Below are 12,085 nucleotides of genomic sequence, written 5' to 3'. Positions count from 1 at the left end.
TCCTGGGATTAAAGGTTTGAGGGGATTTTTTTTTTTCTTGCCAGAAGGAAAAACTAGATCCCTTGCCTTTTTTCTGGTTAGGTTTTACATATGTACTTTCACTCTCTCATAGTTAATGTGGAGTTAGATGGAACCTGCTCAAGTTTGAAAATTCATTTTTGAATTGATATCAACAATATAAAGTTTCATGTAAAAGAAATAGTCTTGGGTCAATTATAAGTTATGGAAAAAAGTTAAAAATGGAAATATCTTGTCAGATTTGGAATTGAGGTTTATGAAAATGTTTTACTTTTTAAAATTCTGTTTCTAATTTGTGAATACTTAGTTCAGAGTTTGCAAAAGTTCATGTCATATATTCTCTTTTTACAATCTAGTTTTTGCTTGGTGATATATTCACATGGTTCAAAAAATCACATGGGAACCTATATTATGAAAAGACATTCTTCAATTCCTGTTGCCCATATGCCCAGTTCCCACACCCTTCCCTATAGAAAATTTTGATAATTGTTTTTTCCCCCTGTATTCTCTGAGCATTTCTTTGTACATATAACATGCAAAAGCACACAATTCTTCACCTGGCTTTACTCAGTAACAATATACAGTTTCTCATACAATACTTAGAAAGCTTCCTCATCCTTTCCTTTTTATAGCTGCATCATATTTCATTTTAGGGATAGACTAATCCCTACTAGTTAACTTTAATGTCAGCATACTTTTAGATTTACAGAAAGGCTGCAATAATATCACAAAGAGCTCCCATTTACCCCATAGACAGTTTTCACCATTAACGTTGCTATGGTACATTTGGCACAACTAATGAACAAATACTTTGGGGGGATTTCTTAGTTTTTATTAAAGACTTTTTCCCTCCCAGGATCCCATCCAGAATACTTCATTGCATTTAATCATCATGTCTCCTTGGACTGTACAGTTTCTGACTTTCATTATCTTTGATGGTTTTGACAGTTTTAAGAAATACTAGTCAGGTATTTTGTAGTAGGTCCTTCAATTTGGATTTGGCTGATATTTTTATCATTAGACAGGGGTTAATGGTTTTGGAGAGGGAGGCCACAGTGCCATTCTCATCACATTATGTCAAGGGTTTATGCTATTTGATATGGCTTCTCACCAACAGAGTTGGCCTTAATCACCGGGCTGAGGTAGTATTTGTCAGCTTCTCTACTGTAAAGTTACTGTACTTCCCCTTTCCATACTGTCCTCTTTACAGGAAAATCAGTGTGTAGCCCATACTTAAGGGGTGGAGATTTGTGCTTCAACTTCTTGAGGATAAACTATGTACATAAATTATCGAGTATTCTGTGTGGGAGATTTATTATACCCCAAGTCATTATTTATTCATTCATTAATTTATATCAGTGTGGATTCAAGGATATTAATTTTACATTTTGGATTATAATTTAAAATTGTATTTTTTAAAATATATTTTTATTGATTTCAGAGAGGAAGGGAGAGGGAGAGAGATAGAAACATCAATGATGTGAGAGAATCATCAATTGGCTGCTTCCTGCATGCCCCCCACCCTGATCCAGGACCCCCTTCAGGCAGACCAGCCAGCCCCCACCCGTACATGAGGCATGTGCCCTTGACTGGAATCGAACCTGGGCCCCTTCAGTCTGCAGGCCGACACTCTATCCACTGAGTCAAACAAGCTAGGGCAATATTGTATTATTTTGTTCAAATTGCTCCAGGTTTGGATATTGGGAGCCCCCCATCATTTTCATTTTTGAGTACTTGCTTTTGGCCACTAAAGTTGCCCCAGGCTAATCTTTTATGTCTTTACTCCAGGTCTACAGCCATTTTTCTAAGGAGCCCTGGTTCCTTTTACTGAAGAATAAAATTATAAACTAAGACCTGGGTTCTGGATATGCTCATTGCTACTGAGATGTCATTGCTTCTAGGCCCTCTCTGTGGTCAGAGCTAAGAAATATATGTGTGAATATGTATGCGTATGTGCACTAAACCAGCAGTCGCCAACCTTTCAGACCTCACAGATCACCAGTGGTCCGCGGACCACTGGTTGGCGACTGCTGCATTAAACTATCTATATATATAAAAGGCTAATATGCAAAGTGTCCCTTTGGGAGTTTGACCGGGAGACTAGGAGTTTGATCACTCACTATGACATGCACTGACCACAAGGGGTTGGCATGGAACGAAAGAAGGCCCCGGCTGGCAGCCAGCATCTGGGGAAGGGAGGCCCCCTACCTGGGATAGAGACCCCATCCTGGCATGTGCCATGACTGGGAATGGAACTGGCAACCCTTTAGTATATGGGACAACAACCAATCAACTGAGCCACACAGGCCAGGGCTACAGGGGTTTTTTAATGTAGCAATAAGGAAGCATATATGTTTTCTTCCAGTTTTGTCAACTGAGGATGTTACCAAAATTTTACAGTTTTGTCAATCTGATATACAATAAATTACATTTTGGTGTAGTTTCAATGTGCATGTTTCTTATTAACGTCAAGGCTAAACTTTTCATTTGCTTAAGAATCATTTGCATTTATTTAGTCACATCCTTGGCAAATTCTTCTACTGCTTTATTGGACTTTTTCTTCTGTTTCTGCATGCTCATTTTTATAATTCAGAACTTAATTGTTTGCTGGTCTGCAAATGCAATAATTCCCAGTTTCTTATTCTTCTTTTGATATTTCTTTTGGTATTTTTGCTTTGCAGACTTTTAACTTTTATATATCAAATTTAATTCCTTCATCTTTATGGTTCTATAGCTTAGAGGCATAATTATAAATGTCTTCCTCATCCAAGGTTGTAAAGAAATTAAACCATGTTTTCTCATAACATTTTTATAGTTCCACTTATTTTACATTTAAGTGTTTGATCCATTTGGAATGTATTCTGGTTTATGGATAGAGAGAAGATGAATCCAATTTTATTTTATTTTCTTCTAGATGGATACCTAATTGTCCCAATATTATTTACTGAATAGTACATTTTTTTTTTTTTTACCACAGATTTGAGATGTCATTTTATCAAATACTGAATTCCATTGTGTGCTTGAGTCTATTTCTGAACTTTTGGTCTTCCTGCTTAGTCATTCACCACTGTGTTTAAATTTTTGAGATTTCATAAACACTACTACATACTAATACTTCTAATAGCAATATATGCTACATCTTATCATACTTTTAAAAGACAGTTTTTCTGGCTATTTGTGTGTATTTTCTATGTTTTTGTTAGAATCATCTTATCTAGTAACCTATCATATAGACAAAACATCAACAACAAAAAAACTGTTGGTATTTTTGTTGGAATATTAATATTTTTAATTAATTTAATGAGATTTAGCATCTTTATGATGTTGAATCTTTCAATGACTGTTGTTTTTCCAAAATGTTGAAAACTTCCTTTGTGACCTTAAAAAAATGCTTAGACTTTTTCTTTCTATAAGATGTGCATGTGTTGTTTTTTAATTCTCACCTGAGGACATGTTTATTGATTTTAGAGAGAGAGAAAGGGGAAAGGAGGGAAGGAGAGAAGGAAAAAGAGAGGGAGTGAAAGAGAGAGAAAACACTGATGTGAGAGAAAAACATCAATCAGTTGCCTCCCATTTGCCCCCTGACCGAAGATTATACCCACGAGCTTTTGGTGCACAGGACAATGCTACAACCGAGCCAACCAGCCTGGGCACGCGCACGTGTGTGTGTACTGTTGAAAGTATTACAAATGCCCCGTTTTCCCCTCTTTTGCCTCCTCCATCCAACCCTCACCCCACCCCAGGCCTTCATCACACACTATTGTCTATGTCCATGGGCTATGCATATATGTTCTGTGGTTAACCTCTTCCCATCTCTGCCCTTGCTTCCGGCGAGATCTGTCAATCTGTTCAATGTATCCATGTCTTAGGACATGTCTTGTTTATCAGTTTATTTTGTTCATTAGATTCCACATCTAAGTGAGATCATGTGATAGTGTGTTTTTAAATTTATTCTTAGGTAGTTTCTCTTTCTTATTACATAATATATATATTTGTTTTCATTAATTTTTTATCTTTATTTATATACATACATATTTTTTTTAAGTTTTATACAGTGAAATTGACTTTTCCTTTTGCTGTACAGTCTTATGAACTTAAACACTTGGATAGATCAGCACCACCACCACAATAGGATACAGAACAGTTACATCACATCAAAAACTTCCTCATGGCCCAGCCAGAGTGGCTCAGTGGTTGGTTCGATTTCTGGCCAGGGCACATGCCCAGATTGTAGGCTCAATCCCAGGTGTGAGGCGTGCAGGAGGCAGCCAATCAATGATTCTCTATCTCTGTCATTGATGTTTCTATCTCTCTCTCCCTCTTCCTTCCTCTCTGGAATCAATAAAAATAAAATAATAAAATAAATAAAATTCCCCCATGCCTTTCATGGCCTCTTCCCATCCCAGTCTCTGGCAACCAATAATGTGTTCTCCATCACTATAGCTATCATCATTTTGAGAACATCCTACAAATGTAATCATACAGTATACAATATTTTGTGGCTAACTTCTTTAAATCAGTATGATGCTATTGAGATTCATCTAAACTTTTGCGTGTATCAAGGTTCATTCATTTTTACTGGCAAGTAATGTTCCATTTTATGTTCATTGTATGTACATTGTTTACCTCTTTACCTATTGACAGACATTTGGACTGTTTTCAGCTTGGGGCACTTATGAATAGAGCAACTACAAAATATTCATGAACAGGTTTTTTTTGTGAACATGTTTTATTTCATTAGAAGAATGCCTAGAAGTGGGACTAATGGGTCATATAATTTTATAAGAAAACTGCCAACCATTTCCCAGAGTAGCTGTGGCATCTTGCATTGGCAAAACTCTTGCTCTAGTTGCTCCATATCCTTCTCAGAATTCGGTATTTTTTAGCCATTCTAATAGGTGTGCAGTGGTATCAGAGTGATTTTAACTTACATGTCCCCAGTGGCTAGTGATGTTGAAAATTTTTTCCTGTCATTTTGCATCCTTTTATCTTACTTGGTGAAGAATTCGAATTAAATTCTTTGTCCATTTTTTAAAGAGAAACTTTATTTGAGAATAAATGTATATATATAGAAAAATTACAAAAATAGTACTGAGAATTCTTGCATACCTCATGCACAATTTCTCTTATTTTTAACATTAGAGGCCTGGTGCATGAAAATTCATGCACTGGAAGGGGGGTCCCTCAGCCTGGCCTGCCCCCTCTCACAGTCTGGGAGCCCTCAGAGGTGGGAGGTGACCTGGTGATCAGGGGAAGGTGACGCCCCATCACACCTCTGCTGCTGCCACTGCCAGCAGTGCAAGCCTCGGCCGGCCCTGGTTACCTGAGCCTTGGGCGGCCCTGGGTGGCTGGGCAGCCACCATCCGAGGCTTTCCTGCACCTTGGGTTGGCCCTGGGCGGCTGGGGAGCTGAGGGGACTGGGGGACTCCGGAGGCAGACGTGCGGAGCCCTGCCATGTGCCTGCTGCCCCGGCAGGGCTGAGGGGACTGGGCGCTGCCTTTTTGTGGCTGTGGGCGTTGCCATATTTGAGGGCGGGGCAGCAATTAGCATATTCCCTCCTTATTGGTTGTGGGTGCCGCCATCTTTGCAACAGCGTGAGGGTTAATTAGCATATTCTCTCTTTATTAGCTAGGATCTTACATTATGGTATATTTGTTAAAACTAATAAACTAAAATTTATACATTATAATCAACTAAAGTTCATGTTTATTAGAGTTCCTTTAATTTAACTTAATGTCCTATTTCTGTTCCAGGATTTCATCCAGGGCATCACATTATATTTACTAGTCATGTCTCCTGGGGTTCCCCTAGAGTGACAGTGTCTCAGACTTTTCTTGTTTTTAGTAACCTTATCAGTTTGAGAAGTACTGCTCAGATATTTTGTACAATGGTCCTCATTTTGGATTTGTCTGATGTTTTCCTCATGGTTAAACAGAAGTTATGGGTTTTGATGACTTTGCTTATTTTTTTTTAATGTTTTTGTTGATATTTTAGAGAGAAAGGAAGGGAGACTGATAGTTAGAAACACTGATGAGAAAAAAACATCATCAATTGGCTGCCTCCTGCATGCCCCCTACTAGAGCTCAATCCTGCAACCCCAGGCATATGCCCTGACTGGGAATGGAACTGGTGATCCCTTGGTTCCTGGGTCTATGCTCAACTGTGGAGTCACACTGTCAGGGCACTTGAAAGGGTTTGTTTTCTCACTGTTGAGTTTTCAGAATGCTTTATATATTATAAATACAAGCCCTTTGTCAGATATGTAATTTGTAAACATGTTTCGTGTTTCCCGTCTGTAGCTTGTCTTTTAATTCTTCTAATAGTGATGTTCATAAATCAAGTTTTAAAATTTGATGCAATCCAATTTATCAATTATTTTATTTTATGGGTTAGGTTTTGGTGGCAATTTCTAAGAACATCTTGTATAACCCCAGGTTGTAAAGATTTTCTCCCAATGTTTTCTTCTAAAATATTTACTGTTTTCTGGTGTATTGTTCTGTAAACATCAATTAGATCCAGTTAGTTGATGATGTTTTTCTTTCAGTTTAACTTGTTTGTGGTCCAATCAGCCTTTTGAATTTATAGGTTTTATCTTCTGCCAAATTTGAGACGTTTTTAGCCATTATTTCTTCAAATGTGTGATCAGCACTGTACTCTCTCCTATCTTTCTAGGACTCTGATAATATGTAATTAGAGCTTTGGTTGTCCCACAGGCTCTGAGGTTGGGTTCATGTTTACTCTGTATTGTTCAGACTGGATAATTTCTATCACTCTATCTTCAAATTCCTTGACTTTTCCTTTATCTCCTCTCCATTCTGCTATTGATTTTACCCAAAAAGATTTTAATTATAGTTATTATATACTTTGATCCTAAAGTTTTCATTTGTTTCTTCTTTATATCTTCAATTACTCCCATAATTCTTTGTATTTTAACATTTGTTTCAAGAATGTTCACTTGTTCATTTAAGCATTTTTATAATAGCTGTTTTGAAATCTTTGGCTTATAATCTCAATATCCATTTTATCTTATTGTTGGCATCTATTTATTATTTTCCATGCAAGTAAGGATTTACATAGTTTTTTGTTTATTAAGTAATTTTGGCAATGTTGTTGAAAGAATGTGTTTAAAGAAATGTAGTATTCAAAGATTCTACAAACATTTGTGTCACAAAAAAAAAAAAAAATAGCCAAAGTCTGTCTTTTTTATAATTTACTAAAAATTCCTTTTTGGAAGGTTGTGGCTTAACACTTGAAATTCAAAAATATTATATTATTTATATGTCTCTTAACTACAAATTATGTATCTTGAATTATAGTACTGGAAAGACTGAATTCTCAGGACTAAGTATCTAGGACTTCAGTTTTTGTTTTCACTTTATACCCTGTTTCCTATGTGCAGGATAATTGGAAATCGGTCAGTTATTATCATTTTTATTTTCATTACCAAGTATAATTGTTTTATCTGCTATTGGTATTGTTATTTATCTTTAACATGATACTACATACTTAAATAAAAGCAAAGATAAAATTATTGCACTTGCAGAGAAGGAAAATAATTATTTCTTCTCCCCACATATGAGAACCACCAATTCTTTCCTTGTAAAGGGTGACTAGGAGCTGTTAAGAGTACACAGGGCATGAGTAGATTCTTTATAGTCTTGCTAACTCACTAAAAACTTCCCCTGTACCAGTATAGTTAGAAATGGATGCATAGAACAGACTAGGCTTTGTGTGACCACAAGGCATCCACAAATTTTGCAAGGATGATGGTAACAATTCTTTAGGGGGAGCAAGGTCTCTAACTGCCCAGTTGAAAACAAGAAAAAATAGAAACAAACAAACAAAAAAAGGCAAACAAAGAGAAAAGAAACAAAGGAAAGGAAGAGAGGACTGGGAGACAGGAGGAGAAAGAGAAAGGAGGGGCGGTGGGGGAGGGCTAGAGAGAAAGGGGAAGGAAGGAAGAAGATGCCTTCCAACTGACACTTTCAGTTGAGACACCAACACCTTTACATTTATTGTGCTCATGGCCTTTTGGTTTTACAGTTTGAGATCCAAATTCCAGTTCTGCCATTTCCAAGCTCTATGACCTTGTTCTTCAGGACTGCCTGCTCAACTCTGAGACACTGGTTACCACACCCACCCCGTAGGAAGGAGATGCTCTAGGTTCAGTAATGTATGTTAAGGCTTAGGACCAAATATACTACCTAGACCACAGACGTGGCATTAAATAAAGTATATTTCCTTCTTTTCCTCCTTCCAAAAAGCAATTCTATTTATTCTCAAACAAAAGTTATCACATTTAAAATCGCTCCCAGGAAAAATTTGCAATCTGCTTGTAATAACTGATTGCAATGTTAGACAAGAAAAACAGTCACAAAATCTAAGTCTATGTGAGTAATGTCTATTTAATGGGGGTTTGAGATTGACCAAAGTACCTCCTCTTTTAGTCCTCCTGAGATATCCCAGGAATATTTTTAGGTAAGATGAGATGAAAACTGCTCAAACAATGAAAAAATGCCCAACTAGATTTGGACTACTTGATATTTTTTGGATAGATGCCACTGAAAAGATTTTAAAATGAAATTAATATATCTCTGGTAAATTAATTATTAAGAGACCTTTATATTGTTTAATATTATTTGAACTTTTACAACTTAATGAAAATCTGACTACGGTTTTGCTATACCAAGGAAAAATATAATTTTCACTAAAGGAATCATAATACAATTAGGAACTTTGCTTGACAACACAATTTAAAGAAAATTTCCTCTCTTTAAAAGAAAGAAGAAAGTACTTACCTCTAAGATTATGAAGCAAAATATCTAGTAAAGTCATAAATTTTGAGTACTGCATAACAGAAAAGTCCATGCCTCTAGCCCACAAAAATCCAGATACATAATAATCTAGTAGAATGGCTTCTTTTAAACAGGTTTTAAGATTTTTGAAATTCAGAAATGTGGCAAATTTTCTGTAACAAAAAGAAAAATTCAGGTATTAAAATTAGATTAAATATTGAACAGTCCCTTTTTTCAGTTTTAAAAACATAAATATTTTTGGAATGAAAATTCTATAATGCTTATAATCTAAAAATATTCATATCTAAATTCTAGGTCCAAAATGACATTCAAAAGAGAAACAGAGAGGAGAGAGAGAGGGAGAGGAAGAGATAGAGAGGGAAAGGGAAAGAGGGAAAAGGAGGGGCAAGAAGAGAGAGAGAAAGAGGGAGGGCAAGGGGCAGAAGAGGGAAAGGGAGAGAGAGGAAGAGCATATCTATCCTATATAATAAAAGAGTAATATGCAAATTAACCATCACACCGCTACACCCACAAGCAATGCCCACCAGCCACGCCCACCAGCCAATCAGGAGCAAATATGCAAATAAACCCAACCAAGATGGTTATGGCCACAGAGAGCAGGAGGGAGGCTTGGGTTTCCCCAGCAATGGAGGAAGCCAAGCTTTCCGCCTGCCCTTGCCAGCCTAGGCCTCCACTCAAGGCTACAAAGTTTCAGTGATAGAAGATACATAAAACCCAAACAGAAATGGTGGCAGCCACGGAGCTGGAAAGAGCAGGAGGCTAGGGTTGCCCCCGGTGATGGAGGAAGCCAAGCTTTCTGCACACCCTGGCCAGCCCAGGCCTCGCTTAAGGCTACAAAGTTTCAATTATAGAAGATACATAAATCCCCCCAAAAATGGCTGCCGCCACGGAGCAAGCATAAGGCTTGGCTCCACTCCAGGCTACAAAGTTTCAATTATAGAAGATAAATAAACCCCAGATACCAGGGCCTCCACTTGGGTTGCCAGGTAGTGTGGCAGGCCTGCAAACCACCACAGGCCCCTCGCCCAGGCCGCCCCATGCCCCAAGGGAACCCCCACCCTGATCCGGGACACCCTTCAGGGCAAACCAGCTGGCCCCCACCCGTGCACCAGGCCTCTATCCTATCTAATAAAAGAGTAATATGCAGATTGACCATCACTCCAACACACAAGATGGCTGCCTCCATGTAGTCAAAGATCCTGCCCCCATGTGGACCCAAGATGGCCGCCACAAGATGGCCAGCAGGGGAGGGCAGTTGGGAGGAACCAGGCCTGCAAGGGAGGGCAGTTGGGGGCGATCAAGCCTGCAGGGGAGGGCAGTTAGGGGTGACCAAGCTGGCAGAGGAGGGAAGTTGTGGGCGACCAGGCCTGCAGGGAAAGGCAGTTGGAAGGGACCCAGGCCTGCAGGGGAGAGCAGTTGGGGGGGACCAGGCCTGCAGGGGAGGGCAGTTAGGGGTGACCAGGCCTGCAGGGGAGGGCAGTTAGGGGTGACCAGGCCTGTAGGGAAGGGCAGTTAGGGGCAAACAGGCTGGCAAGGCAGCTGTTAGGCATCAATCAGGCTGGCAGGGGAGTGGCTAGGGGGTGATCAGGCTGGCAGGCAGAAGCAGTTAGGGGCAATCAGGAAGGCAGGCAGGCGAGCAGTTGGGAGCCAGCAGTCCTCGATTGTGAGGGATCCCAGATTGGAGAGGGTGCAGGCTGGGCTGAAGGACCCCCCACTCCCCCGTGCACGAATTTCGTGCACCGGGCCTCTAGTATATATATAAAAGGCTAAGCGAGTGGCTGACCAGTTGGTAGGTATGACGTGCACTGACCACCAGGGGGCAGAAGCTCAACGCAGGCGCTGCTGAGCGACAGCAATTTTGCAGAGTGCCCTCTATCACTCCAGGACCCCTTGGGGGATGTCAGACTGCAGGTTTTTGCCTGATCCCCACAGGCCAGGCCAAGGGACCCCACCTGATGGAGGGACCCCGCTCATTCCGCAGATGCCCTTCGAGCCTTGGAGCTGCCCCAGGTGCTGCTGCTGGCCGGGGAGAGACCGCAGGAGGTTGGCTCCATAGCTTGTCCCGCCCATCTCGCCCAGTCCCACCCCGCAGGCCACCTTCTAATTAATTTCCTTTCAATGTGCACAAATCCATGCACTGAGCCTCTAGTAAAAATATAAAACCATATTTGGTCTTCTTTCTCTTCCTCTTCATTCATTTCTGATTCTCCTCCTTCTCCTAGTCTTCCCTTCTCTTCTTCTATCTTTGAAGTATAGCAACTTAACTACTATTTTTTTCTCTGAAAATCATTATCTTTTTCTATTATACAATCAAGTTTCTTTTCCTTCTGACAATGTTCTTGAATTAGATTGTTAAATATTTGTTCTTTTTTAAAAAAAGAATTCCAATTATGTGTATTTTACTCATTTTTTTTCTATAGCTACAATTTTCTATTTAACCTTCAAAAATTTTTCAAGTCAATTTTCTTTTAATTTTATATACTTTTCTCATTACTGTATTCTATGTCCCTCAGTGTTTTCAGAGTGTTAATTCTCCCTTGGGCTGTTTTATAAATTTATCTCTGTAACATTGGTTTTTTTCCTACTCTGTTTTACATATTTTGTCTTTTATTTTGTATCTCTTCTTTTAGTTTTGTACTCTGATTTATCTTGTGGTGATTGCTTCCCATGCATTTTTAAAATTCATGATAAATATTTTACTTTATTTTTTATCTGCTCATGGCTATATTTTTCTGATGTAAGTATTATATCTACGAGTTCTTTACCCTATTCAATTTTGCCCCCTTGCTATGTCTTGTATGCATATTCCTTATTTAACACTCAGACCTGGCCATATTAAAAGCTATTTTCTGTATGACATAAGTTTATGTCAATGAGTCTAGTTTTATTTTTGTTAATTAGTAGGGGAAAAGAAGAAAGAAGCAGGATATGATTTCTTTACTATCACACAAACAATCTATTCTTGTGGATATGGGAAGCATCTGCTCCCATCTCTACATCCTGACGTGCTGTTGCACCCAAGGCTTCTGGAAATGCATTTCAAGGTTTTCTCTTCCCCTAGGAGACTGAGTATAATTTTACCTCATTCTTCTAGGGTCTTCAGATGTGTGTGTATGTATGTATGTATGTATGTGCTCCCAGTCCTTTCTCCTGCACTTCTGTTTCCAGCAGTTAATCTTCCTTTTAAGTGTACTCTTCATCTGCCATCTCTATGCTATGTATTTAAAAATGGAAATATTTGGCCTGAATAG

The 12,085-nt window shown here is 38.9% G+C and overlaps 1 protein-coding gene across 2 annotated transcripts in view; it reads right to left on the bottom strand.

The window, feature by feature from the left end:
* The window catches only part of CABCOCO1 (ciliary associated calcium binding coiled-coil 1), a 121,334-nt gene that overhangs the window by 93,522 nt on the left and 15,727 nt on the right, over positions 1-12,085 (bottom strand). Inside the window, exon 1 of one of the 2 annotated variants that reach the window (XR_013959005.1) lies at positions 8,817-8,910. Coding sequence is in view for 1 of the 2 variants with exons in the window: in XM_080640840.1 (XP_080496966.1) it covers positions 8,817-8,986 (170 nt within the window). In the remaining variant the exon portion in view is untranslated. Of the gene's footprint in view, positions 1-8,816; positions 8,987-12,085 lie in introns of those variants that run through there. The other variant, XM_080640840.1, reaches the window with a different exon arrangement.

Source organism: Plecotus auritus (assembly GCF_963455305.1).
Source record: "Plecotus auritus genome assembly, chromosome: 9".
In the NCBI taxonomy this organism is placed as follows: domain Eukaryota; kingdom Metazoa; phylum Chordata; class Mammalia; order Chiroptera; family Vespertilionidae; genus Plecotus; species Plecotus auritus.
The sequence above is the reverse complement of the archived record's forward strand: the minus strand, read 5'-3'. Positions and strand labels throughout refer to the sequence as shown.